We start from the raw sequence: 12,078 nt of genomic DNA on the forward strand, positions 1-12,078 counted from the left end.
TAAAGGTAAAATGGGTTAATAATATCAGTTATAATGATGAATAGTCAAGATTAGCAATTAGAGTTATAGAATTTTTATTAGTCAAAATAATGGTTCTGATACTGTCATAGTTTCTTGTCTCTCCTCGGCCAGCTTTGTGCACTATCAATGAAATGCAGTTTCATTTGGACATCAGTTTAAAAGGAGAAAAAAACAAGGAAACAAGTAAAAGACACAGGACTGATTCTGCCATTTAAAAAATAGATGTGGTCCTTTCTATGTAAAATCACACAGAAAGAGAAGAAAAGAATAGATAAATCAATTGAATTTTCAGTCAAAATAAATTGTAAGGTCTTATTGGCAGCAATAACTAATGCCCTTCTCCTTCTGGGCAGAATATTTAAGTGCTTATCTCACATCTTTTGATCATATAGAAATTATCTCCAACTCCTTAAAAACACCAACAAGCTGACAGAATCGTATAAAGTAGGTTTTCAATATAAGCAACAAGGAGTTGCTGAAACTAGAATGAAAAAAGAAAAACACTACAGTTCAATAGGTTGTCATAACTCAAACATATTATTCTTTAAGAAGTTGCATGGAAGTCTAAGATATTCATTTAATGATGCTGCAGGGCCATAACTGCATCCTTCTCAGTTTAGAGTAACAAATCTGGTGTTAATGCATTTTCAGGAGGATATATGCAAGCACGTTCACTATTGATCCAAGTAATATTTTCACACCAAGAAGACTGGTAGCATAGTTTACCAGTCTTTCCCAGGTGTATACAACTCTATCAATAATTCCCAAATAATTTCAGGTCTCTTTCCTTACACCTTAACATCTCCAATTTAAAAAGACCAAAAAGCAGAAAAGATACCCCTTTGGAATGGTAGGTTACACTTGATGACTTCTAACGTCACAACAATTCTAAAATTCCATAATGCTATGGAGTTGACGTAGCTATCAGCATATGTAGAGCTACAACAGTAATAGATTAAGTTCATTTACTTTGGAATTTATCAAGCAATAGTTGACACTATATTAAGCACCAGGAACGGAAACAAATTTCAAACTGCCCTTAAAGAGAAGTTTCAAGATGAGGAAATCTATTTAACCTGAATAAAATCATGAGGGGAAAAGTCACACAAATTAAAAACCCACTGACCTGAACTCTTCAAAAATGGCAATGTCATGAAAAACACAAAAGGAGGGGCAATTTGTTCCTGACTTTACAAGATCAAAGAGACATAACTGAATGTTATATGTGATCTTTATCTTGGGGGGTTGGGGGTTGCAAGGTTAAAAGGGGTATTATTAGGCAACAGGGAAAATGTGATGTCAAATTTCTTGAGAGTGATAATGATGTTGTGGTTACGTATAAGGATTTCCTTGTTCTTGGGAAATGCTTAGCTCAATATTTAAAGGTGAAGTTCACGTCTGTAACTTAAAATTTAATTAGGTTTATTAGCAAAACGACATTTTATATAAGCAACAACATGTATCTTTTTCCTGAACATATTTAAATTCATACATATTTTAAAAAGAGAAATAAAGCAAATGTGGCAAAACACTAACAATGGGTGAATCAATGGGTGTCCTGTCAATTCTTATGTGGGCTTTTAATTTGAATATGAAAGTTTTGAAGTAAGTTGGAGAAAAAGCAGGATATGATTATAAATGAATCTCATCTAAATAACAATCAAATTTTAAATTTTTTATTTAAAACACAAATTTTCCATATATAACAGAATTTGTTTTTGCTGAGGAAGATTCACCTTGAGCACACATCCATGCCAATCTTCCTCTATTTTTCAGTATGTGGGCTGCCAGCACAGCATGGCTGCTAACAGAGCGGTATAGGTCTGCTCCCAGGAACCGAACCCAGGCTGCCAAAGCAGAGCGAGCTGAACTTAACCACTAGGCCACTGGGGCTGGCCCTCACATACAACAGAAAATTTTTAACCCTAAAGTTAAATGACTCAATAACAAAAGGTAACAAAAAAAAAAACAACACTAGCTTTAAACCTAAAATTTATTGGCTATTGACAACTGAAACCCAGTAAGGCACTAACCACTATAAACTTCACCTGAACCTAGAGTGAATATAAATATAAGTCCTAAAAAGGATTTAGACCTTCCTTAAAACAAAAGTGTTAATTTAATCATTTTCGTACAAAATATATAATTTAATTGTTTGACATGGATTTTCCACAACTAAGATAATTAGGGTTTAGTAAATAAAGGCCTGCAATAATTTATATATTTATTTTATTTTAAAGTTCCTTTTTGGGGGGGTGGAGATGGGTAGACACAGTAGTTAATTCATCTGCCAAAGTTAATTGCTAATTGTGAAAAGAGGATGATTCTTTTAATCAGTCCTAAAGTGGTTTTCACAATAAGTCCTGAAATTTAGGAGAACTGGTAAGACAGAAGGATTACTGCTAGATACTCATACCATCAAGACAAAAAGTAACCCTGGAACCAAGGGCAATGGAATATGATTACTAGGTATTGGTGGTGCTACTGCACTAACTTTTGGGGACTTGTTTATAAAGGTTTTTTCCAAACGTTGTAAAGAATTATTTAAATATGACTTAGTATTTAGTGTCTGTTGAAGTCCTATCTTTGGGCAAGCATTTAAAATTTATCCTCCTGCAATTTTTCCCCTTTATTTCTAATTATAAAAGAAACATATGCTCATTCTAAAATTTTCAAGTGTCTACTTATCTCTCCCTCCAAGGTAAGCACTTAACATTTTGGAAAATATCTTCCACATTTTCTTCAACGTATATGAAACTAAACAAACTAAACCAAGACTATATGTCCCAGGAGAACAGCAGCCATGTCCTTTTACTTCTCATCATTAATAGCAATCCTAGCTCCTAATAAAGTGCTTGGCACAGAGTGGTCACTCAATAAATATTTGTTGATTTGTAGATTTATTTAACATTTATAATGTTAAACAACTTTTTTTTTACCTTTAATACTACACCGTAAATATTTCATGTCATTGAAATATATTGAAATATTGATGGAGCTACATTATATTCCACTCTTATGGATGTATCAAATTGTGTAATCAATAATGGACATTACAGTTGTCACTAGTTTCTCATCTTTATAAACAGTGCATATATATATATATAAATACATAAATATATATAAATACATAAATTTAAGGATAAATATGTATATGCATGTATCCACAGAATTTTAATTAAAGGGTCATTTAAAATTTTTTACACTTATTCTGCACCTTGCTTTAGGCTCTCATAGATCATTTATATACATAAATTTCATATATATATAAGCTAATATGATAATATATTACAATCTGACTTTTTAATTTTACATTTTTATTTATTAAAACAACAGAAATCTTAATAATGTAACATGTTCCCAAGTACAAAAACTTAGGGGGAAAAAAAATCTTACCATTCTTGCTGACATCCAGTTCCCTGAGATTAATGAGATTTGCAATAGATGCTGGTAATGCCGTTAAATCATTGTCTGGCAAACTCAGTTTGTGTAGAGACTGACAGTTAAAAAGTTGCTATTGAAACAAAGGAGGAAAAGATTTTGATTACTTTTTAAGTTTCCTTCAATATTTCATTTATTAACCTTTACACAAATATTAGTGTTATTAAACTGAATGAGTTATACCTACACAAATACAAGGAACAAGGAAAGATCTCTTATTGCTTTATGCTATTATGGATCTGAACACCACGGAACTACTCAGAATGATTTACATCCTCACACTTCTGCCCTGAGCAAAATGCACTTTGTGAGAATAAGCATATGGTTGTATTCTCTTTTGAGGTAGTAAAAACTAAGTGGCTGTTAAATATTGTAAACTTTGGAGCTTGTTATTTCAAGCACACTTATTCCAAAATGAAAGTTTATATAAACTAAATTCAAATAAATACAACTGATTTAAAAGGACTCAAAATATAGAATTTTGATTTGAGAGGACAAAATAAATAAGGGAGCAAATATACTGTTACGCTAAAATCACACTAATAAAATGTGAACTAAAATATATTTAACCAAAAGCAGCAGGTAAATGGGCCACTTCCAAGTTCCATACCAAAAACACTGTACGGAGCACACAGGACTTTTAGGGCAGTGCAAATATTCTGTATAATACCATAATGACGGATACATGTCATTATACATTTGTCCAAAACCACAGAATGTACAACACCAAGAGTGAATCATAATGTAAACTATGGTCTTTGGGTGATTACGATATTCCAACATAGGTTCATCAGTTGTAACAGATGTACCACTCTGGTGGGGGAATTTTAATAATGATGTAGGCTATGTTGTGTGGGGAGAGAGTAAGTGTAAGGGAAATTTCTATAACTTCCTCTTAATTTTGCTGTGAACCTAAACCTGTTCTAAAAAAGTAAAGTCTTAAGGGGAAAAAAAAAAAAAAAAAACTATTGTCAGGATGGCATTGAGTAACCCCTATTTAAGAAGACTATTCTGGGCCGGCCCTGTGGCTTAGCGGTTAAGTGCGCACGCTCCCCTACTGGCAGCCTGGGTTCTGATCCCAGGCGCGCACTGACGCACCGCTTCTCTGGCCATGCTGAGGCCGCATCCCACGTACAGCAACTAGCAGCATGTGTAACTATGACGTACAACTATCTACTGGGGCTTTGGGGAAAAAAAAAGGAGGAGGATTGGCAATAGATGTTAGCTCAGAGCCGGGCTTCCTCAGCAAAAAGAGGAGGATTAGCCTGGATGTTAGATCAGGGCTGATCTTCCTCACACACAAAAGAAAATAATAAAGGAAAAAAAAAAAAAAGAAGAATATTCTTCCGAAAATGGAAAATTGTTAGGTATGATAAGTGATTCAGTTATTGCACTAGGATAGCGAGCCTCTCTCTTTTCAATGCAATCCCCAGACTGAGACCCTACTAGTGGTGAAAGAAACTAATCTTAGTCTTCCATGTTCCCTAGGAGAACTAGCTAAGGAAGATAAATTACTTGCTGAAGAACAGTATATAAAACAACAGTAAATCACAAAGCACCCGATTCACAACCTAGGCAAGTAATTCATAAACATGCAACCCACAACCTTTAATATTTTATCCATAGCCACCATACAGATTTCTTTTAAGACAAGCTTGGATGGCACTGGCTTTCAAAATGTTTTTACTACCAGTCACCAAAAGAAAAGCCTCTTTCAAAACACTGCCATCCGGTATGTGTACACTCACATGCGCACACAAACCTAAAACAAATACTTCATGTAACAATGGATACATGCAACACATTCTATCATCTGTTCTATTATAGTTAAGGTTGCCAAATAAAATACACGGTGCTGATTAAATTTGGATTTCAGATAAACAAGTAACTTTTTAGCAAAAGTATGTCCTACATATTGCATAAGATACACTTATGCAAAAAAATTATTCATTGCTTATCTGAAAACTATAATTTAACTGGGTGTCCTATATTTTTATTTTCTAAATCTGCCAGTCCAAATCATAGTTTGTTTTTTGGAAAGGCCACACATATTAAATTGATTTTTATAAACCACCAATGAGTCTCCACCTACAGTTTGAAAAACTGCCGTTTGGGTGGTAAAATGTCTTGACAATTAAATTAAAGCTATTGCAGCTTGTCAATAAAAAGAAAAGCAACTGAGTAGAGGATGAAGAGGGATTAGGATTTAAGAAAAAAAGTAGCCAACGCAAAATTTTAACAAAGAAGTTGATAATGTGAGAGAATATTTCACGGCAACAATCCAACTTTCTCCTTCTAGTTGTTCCTATATTTCAGAAATGTTAAGCCCTCCAACCTTTCCAAACAAACTGAAAAGGAGCAAACAGATTATTACCTCTAAAAAGCTATTTAACAACAAAATTATGATGTGATAACTAAAAGGACAATTTATACTCAATTACAATAATGTAGATCAATGTCCTATGAAAACTAGAAAAAGAAAACATTAATTTCAATTTGTCGATTTAAATCTATGGACTGCAGAAATTGTGTAGTCTTATTACCTACCTTAGTGGCTATAACAAAACTGGAACTAAATGCAAAATTTTAAGTTATTTGCACAAATATTCAAGCAATTAAGTTGAAGAGATAAAGGTTAGAAATTCTATTTGAAAAATATTTGAAATCTGCTGCATACCCTAAGATAAAATTAAATTAAAAAATGGAAACAACGCACACATATATATCAGGCAGCATTATGGCAACACTGGGAATATCATACTTCTAAGTACAAAAATAACCAAAGGCAATTCTTGAAAGACATACCTTTGGAAGCTCTTCAATCTGATTAGCATCTAAATAGAGCTCCTCCAAAGTTTTTTCAAAAGTAAAAATCTCTTTGGGAACCTGTTCCAAACTGCAGTGAGAATAATCAAGAGTAGTGACAGTCTCCTCTTCTCCTCGTAGACAGCGACATGGTACCAACCGCACAAACAAACTTCGTTTTGTAGTCATTTTTAGACACTGCAATATTCAAATAAAAATAAATCTAGTTAAAACACACATATTATAACTAACAATTTTTCAAAACAAATCATTCCAATTCATTTATCACATATAAAGATCTCCTCCCCTATACACACCCGATGGAATGCATTTAACATTGCTTTACTATCAAAATTTATATATAGTGAATTTCAAATTAAACTCAAGCACCTTTGTACTTTATGAAACGATCCGTTAAGTAACCATTTATTTATATGTTTCTACAATAACTATGCTTTATGAGTCTGCTCATCCTCTACAAGAAAAATTCTAATACAACAAAAATATTTCTTTAACTTTTGACTAACAGCTGTTTCTTAATTAAGAACTTGCCTATATGCAGTTTTGAGTAGGAAGTGGGAATACAAAGATATTTTCAGGTCTTCCTAACCAGCCATCAGAATAATCACCCTTTAACTTTCCTGTAACTCTCCCACATCAAAATTCCAATCTATGCCAAGTATATTTTGTTTCAATTAAGTAACAGTCTTTTAATTTTTCTAAAGAGCTTACAGGTCTTATATTTCTTTAAGGTTGCACACTAGAGAATAAACTTGTTTCAATAAAGTACATACTTCATTATTTGAAACTAACTGGGGGAAAGGTTCAATTCTGAAATAGTGAAAATTCTCGGGGCTAACTTTATTAGGAACACTATGTACATAGGTAGGTAAATTCCAACTAGGCTAAGTTACATTAGCAAAGAAAAGCCCACTTCAATAAATAAGAATGTCGTTAATTAGGGTTATCAATTCTTTGTAAAATAATAAATTGTTGCCCTGGGCAGAAGAGTCTACATTACAGTATTTGATTATTTTCAACCAGGGCCAAGACTAGATGGAAGCCATGAGGCAAATGTCTCAGGCACAAAACGTAAGAAGGCACCAAAAAAACTCAGCAATCAAATTAAATATTTTCATACAATATTTTCTTAAAAAATCAAAATCACTGAAAAATAATCCATTTACGAACAAAATGGCTAATTTTTAGATAAAGACAGGATCGGCATTACTCATTTTTTTCTTTGGCTCAGGCTCCAATATGGCTCTGCAAGGCAATGCTTCTAACTTTTCTAACTCAAATTATACGTATAATATTTTTAAGTGTTTGACAACAATAGGATAAGCATTTCCCTTGCAATCTTTTTAAAAATCTTTTCTTTTTTTTTCTTTTTTTTGTTTTCACTGAGGAAGACTCACCCTGAGCTAACATCTGTTGCCAATCTTTCTCTTTTTGTATGTGAGCCAGCACCACAGAATGGCCACTAACAGACGAGTGGTGTAGGTCCGTGCCCGGGAACCAAACCCAGGCTGCCGAAGCGGAGTGCGCTGAACTTAAACCACTAGGCCACTGGGGCTGGCCCAAAAATCTGACTATTCTTTTCTTTTTGTGTGAGGAAGATCAGCCATGAACTAACATCCATGCCAATCCTCCTCTTTTTTGCTGAGGAAGCTTGGCCCTGGGCTAACATCTGTGCCTATCTTCTTCCACTTTTATATGGGATGCTACCATAGCATGGCCTGACAAGCGGTGCATCAGTGCAAGCCTGGGATCCGAACCCCAGGCCGTCAGCAGCGGAGCGCATGCACTTAACCACTACGCCAAGGGGCCAGCCCCAAAATCTGACTATTCTTAATCACCATGTGCCAGGCACTGTGCTAAGTTCTTCAGATAAACTACATGCATATTTTCATTTTATCCTCATATATCTCTCTAAGGCATGTACTATGATCCCTATTTTTCAATAAAGAAACTGATTCTGTGCTCTTACTGCACCATACTGCTTCTTAATATATAATGATATACTTGAACTCAGATTCTCAAAATGATTCAAATATCAACAGGTCTTTACTACATACTTCTCCATTAGGATTTACAAAAACACATTACTGATGGGGTTCAAGACAAACCCAATATGGCACCCTTGCATATTAAATATTTTAAACTGAAGGAGTTTGAGAAAACAGCAGAAGCAGGAAGGTGACTCTGATCTTTCTCCCCCTCCACCTATCCTTCTCCCCTTAAACAGACCACACGTGACAGGTGCCCTCCCTGTCCTAGGAGGAAAGGAGCAGTCTTATCTCTGAAGACAAAGGGAGCAGAATCCTAACAAACAGGCCTGGCTGAATTTCCCCCAGTTTACTACACTTACCTCATACTCTTTGATCTACCATATTTCTACACGACTGTCCACTCTTCATCATACCTAGCATAAAAATACTCAGGTTTAACAGTTTCTTTGGGTCTTCATTTCCTTATGAAGGCTCACATGTCACTTAAAACTTATATTAAATAAATTTGTATGCTTTTATCCTGTTAATCTGTCTTTGTCAGTTTAATTTTCAGACCCAGTTGGGGACCCTAAGAGGGTCAAGGAAAAATTTTTTCTCCCCTACACTATATCAAACATCAAATGTTTCTATTTAAAATCTTTGTCTCACGGGAATGTAATGTACAGCACAGTGACTGTAGTTAATAATACCATATTGCATATTTGACCGTTGCTAAGAGAGCAGATCTTAAAAGTTCTCATCACAAGAAAAAAATTTATAACTACGTATGGTGATGAATGTTAAGTAGACTTACTGTGGTGATCATTTTGCAATATATACAAATATCGAATCATTATCTTATACACCTGAAACTAATATAATGTTATATGCCAATAATACCTCAATAAAAACAACAAAAAATACTTTGTCAACAAATAAGTATCCAGGGCCGGCCCCGTGGCTTAGTGGTTAAGTGCGCGCGCTCTGCTACTGGCGGCCCAGGTTCAGATCCCAGGTGCGCAGCAACACACCGCTTCTCCAGCCATGCTGAGGCCGCGTCCCACATACAGCAACTAGAAGGATGTGCAGCTATGACATACAACTATCTACTGGGGCTTTGGGGAAAAAATAAATAAATAAAATAACAAAAATAAATAAATAAATATCCAGAAAAGTTTACTGAATGCTTAACAGATTAATCCTTGTTTATATTAAGGTGTGTTTTACTGATAAGAATAAGCAGTTTTATTGATCTAATAAGAATTTAATTGCTAAAGGGGATTTTAGCTTATACTTGTTCATGAGATGATAAAAAAGATTCCAAAAACAAATATAAATTTCTTGTTCAAGAGATTCTAAGACTTAACTGATAATGAGTTAGGGGGACACTTAAGAACAAAGGGCAAGAGCTATATCTGCTCTGTCCAGTATGGTAGCTGCTGGACACGTGTAGCATTTTAACCTTAAAATTCAAGTTAAATCAAATAAAATGAAAAATCTAGTTTCTCAGTGGCACTAACCACATTTTAAATGCTCAACAGCCACCAGTGGCTAGTGGCTACTATAGAGAATAAGAGAAGACACAGAACATTTTTATCACTGCAGAAAGTTCTGTGGGACAGCGCTGGTACAATGTCTCAAACTACCATTCTGGTTCATCATATTATAACTACTGTAGCTTGTATTATATAATGTAATAATATCAAAGAATTTGGAAGATACGGCCTAAAAAATCCATTTTCCAGAAATCATAATGGATTTGGGAATAAAATTTCCAGCTCAGAATAAAGGACATGAAATGTTATTACGAAATACATGTGATTAAAGAGTATATTTCTCTTAGATGTTATCATCTGTGCAAGGCACTTGAGGTATAAGGCAATTTATAGGGCTGAGTAATTGTTAACAAAGGTAAAAATCTACAACACTTTTCTGTAGTGCTAATCATAAATAGATCATGTTGCAGACAGATGGTCAGAAACTGTAGGACTTCTCAGAAGAGACAATGAATTCAGAAAAAGAAGATTAGATGCTTAGCTGCAGGAAGCTGCAAAAAGAGTTCACATCTTAAATGAAAACCTCTGTGGACAAATGCTGTGAAGAGAGCAGTTTAGCCCTCAGATTAAATTCTGTAGTGGGCCTTGAGCCAATACAAAAATGGACCCCAATTTAGCAGACTAAAAACTGCTGATTGATAAGAACAGAGGGGGACCTTAATTATTGAGGGCAGAGGAGGAAAGGACCATCTGAAAGAGAAATAAATGAGTAACAACATCCAAAGAGATCCTCCCTTATACAATACTACAAGGAAGTAAACCAAAGAGAGAAAGCCTGGCCTGTTCTGAACAGGAAGTGACCAACATCAAGACTGCTAATTAGAATTTTAGTGTTGTGATAAGTAAGAGCCACTTTATAAATCAGACTTAACACGGTGGACATAAAAATATTCTAATCTAATAGGGGAAGAGGAGCCAACCAAGAAAAAAAGCATAACAACAAGCCAAACACTTTCTAACAAAAGAAATTAAAACTACTTACCACTGAGTGGAATTTATCTCCCTGATGTTTCTTAATTGAGTCAACATTCTATGGAAATCAAAAAAAAAACAAAATTAATAAAAATAGATCTTTATGACTTTAAGGAACATCTCTTCTAATTTCTTATTCATCTCCAAACATAAATTCTCAAAAATTCACCAGTGTAAACTAACACACACAAATTTGCTAACTTCTAAATAAATAGCTAGTTTCTTAACCAGTTACTGGATTGTTCTCAACACATTTGTATACTACCAAGAGCCCTTATCTACATCAAATAACAAATACCCCTCTATCTACCATTAAAAGCCCATTTATTTGAACTTACTGAGAAATAACAAAGCTTTTCCAAGAAATAAACTTTAATCACCAATTATATTTAAATTCAGTAGTTTACGATGGTTCTATGTGGCAGACATTGTTAACTGCTTTTCAAATTCTATTTCCCTTTTCTAGCATTTTTCTTTATTCAAGGTAGTAATGGATCCAGCTAAACATCCATTTTTGAGCTTTCCAAGAAGGGTGGACAGGGGACGGACGACACAGTTAAGATCAATGACATATACTTAGAAGTCTGCTTTGGGGGTGGAATGGGGGTTGGTTCTAGGAAAACATTTGCCTTCCTTATCCAAGGACAGATGTAAACACAATGTCTACTGCTATAGCAACGATCCTATGACCATAAGTGCATAAGCAGTGGATTGAAAAAGCAACCAATAAGGCTAACAGAGAAGAAAGACAAAACAAGCTGGGGCTCTCTAATAGCACTACTGAGCAGCTGAACCAATGCTAACTAATGCCTACTTCTGGATTTCTTCATATGTAAGAAAACTAAATCCCCTATTTGCTTATTAAACCATTGCTAGCTTTTCTGTACCTGTAGCCAACACATTCCAAAGTGAGACAGCCCAAAACCCAAAACAACAGCATTAATAAAAAATACATACATCATAAGTAATCTTTTTCTTTAAAATTCAGTGATATTAATAACTATGTGCTTCAGAATTTTAAAGTCACCCTAAATATATCAGGCTATTAGTCTCTATGCTAAATGGTTTAGGACTACTCAGTTGTTTAACCTTCTCCACAATTTGTACATGTAGTACAGGCCACAAAAAAATACCAATGTGTACAGCAAAGATGGCCACTAAATTTTTCATTCAACATACTCCCACATATGTGATAGTCTGGTGGAACAGAACTGCCAATAAACTGAGATGGAATAAGACTATGGAAGGAACAAGTTGGAAAAAAGAGATGAGAAGTTTGTGTTCAGAAACCT

At 34.5% G+C, this 12,078-nt stretch overlaps 1 protein-coding gene across 12 annotated transcripts in view; it reads right to left on the reverse strand.

Moving 5' to 3' along the window:
• Window positions 1-12,078, reverse strand: part of ERBIN (erbb2 interacting protein) — a 126,737-nt gene that overhangs the window by 77,348 nt on the left and 37,311 nt on the right. For 11 of the 12 annotated variants that reach the window (XM_058563951.1, XM_058563954.1, XM_058563952.1 and 8 more), the window contains exons 2-4: window positions 10,797-10,844; window positions 6,268-6,465; window positions 3,418-3,535 (exon numbers count right to left, since the gene is read on the reverse strand). In XM_058563951.1, the coding sequence (XP_058419934.1) occupies window positions 3,418-3,535; window positions 6,268-6,456 (307 nt within the window). In that variant the 5' untranslated portion in view covers window positions 6,457-6,465; window positions 10,797-10,844. Of the gene's footprint in view, window positions 1-3,417; window positions 3,536-6,267; window positions 6,466-8,638; window positions 8,693-10,796; window positions 10,845-12,078 lie in introns of all 12 variants that reach the window. The other variant, XM_058563949.1, reaches the window with a different exon arrangement.

This window comes from Diceros bicornis, chromosome 20 (genome assembly GCF_020826845.1).
Source record: "Diceros bicornis minor isolate mBicDic1 chromosome 20, mDicBic1.mat.cur, whole genome shotgun sequence".
Classification (NCBI taxonomy): Eukaryota; Metazoa; Chordata; class Mammalia; order Perissodactyla; family Rhinocerotidae; genus Diceros; species Diceros bicornis.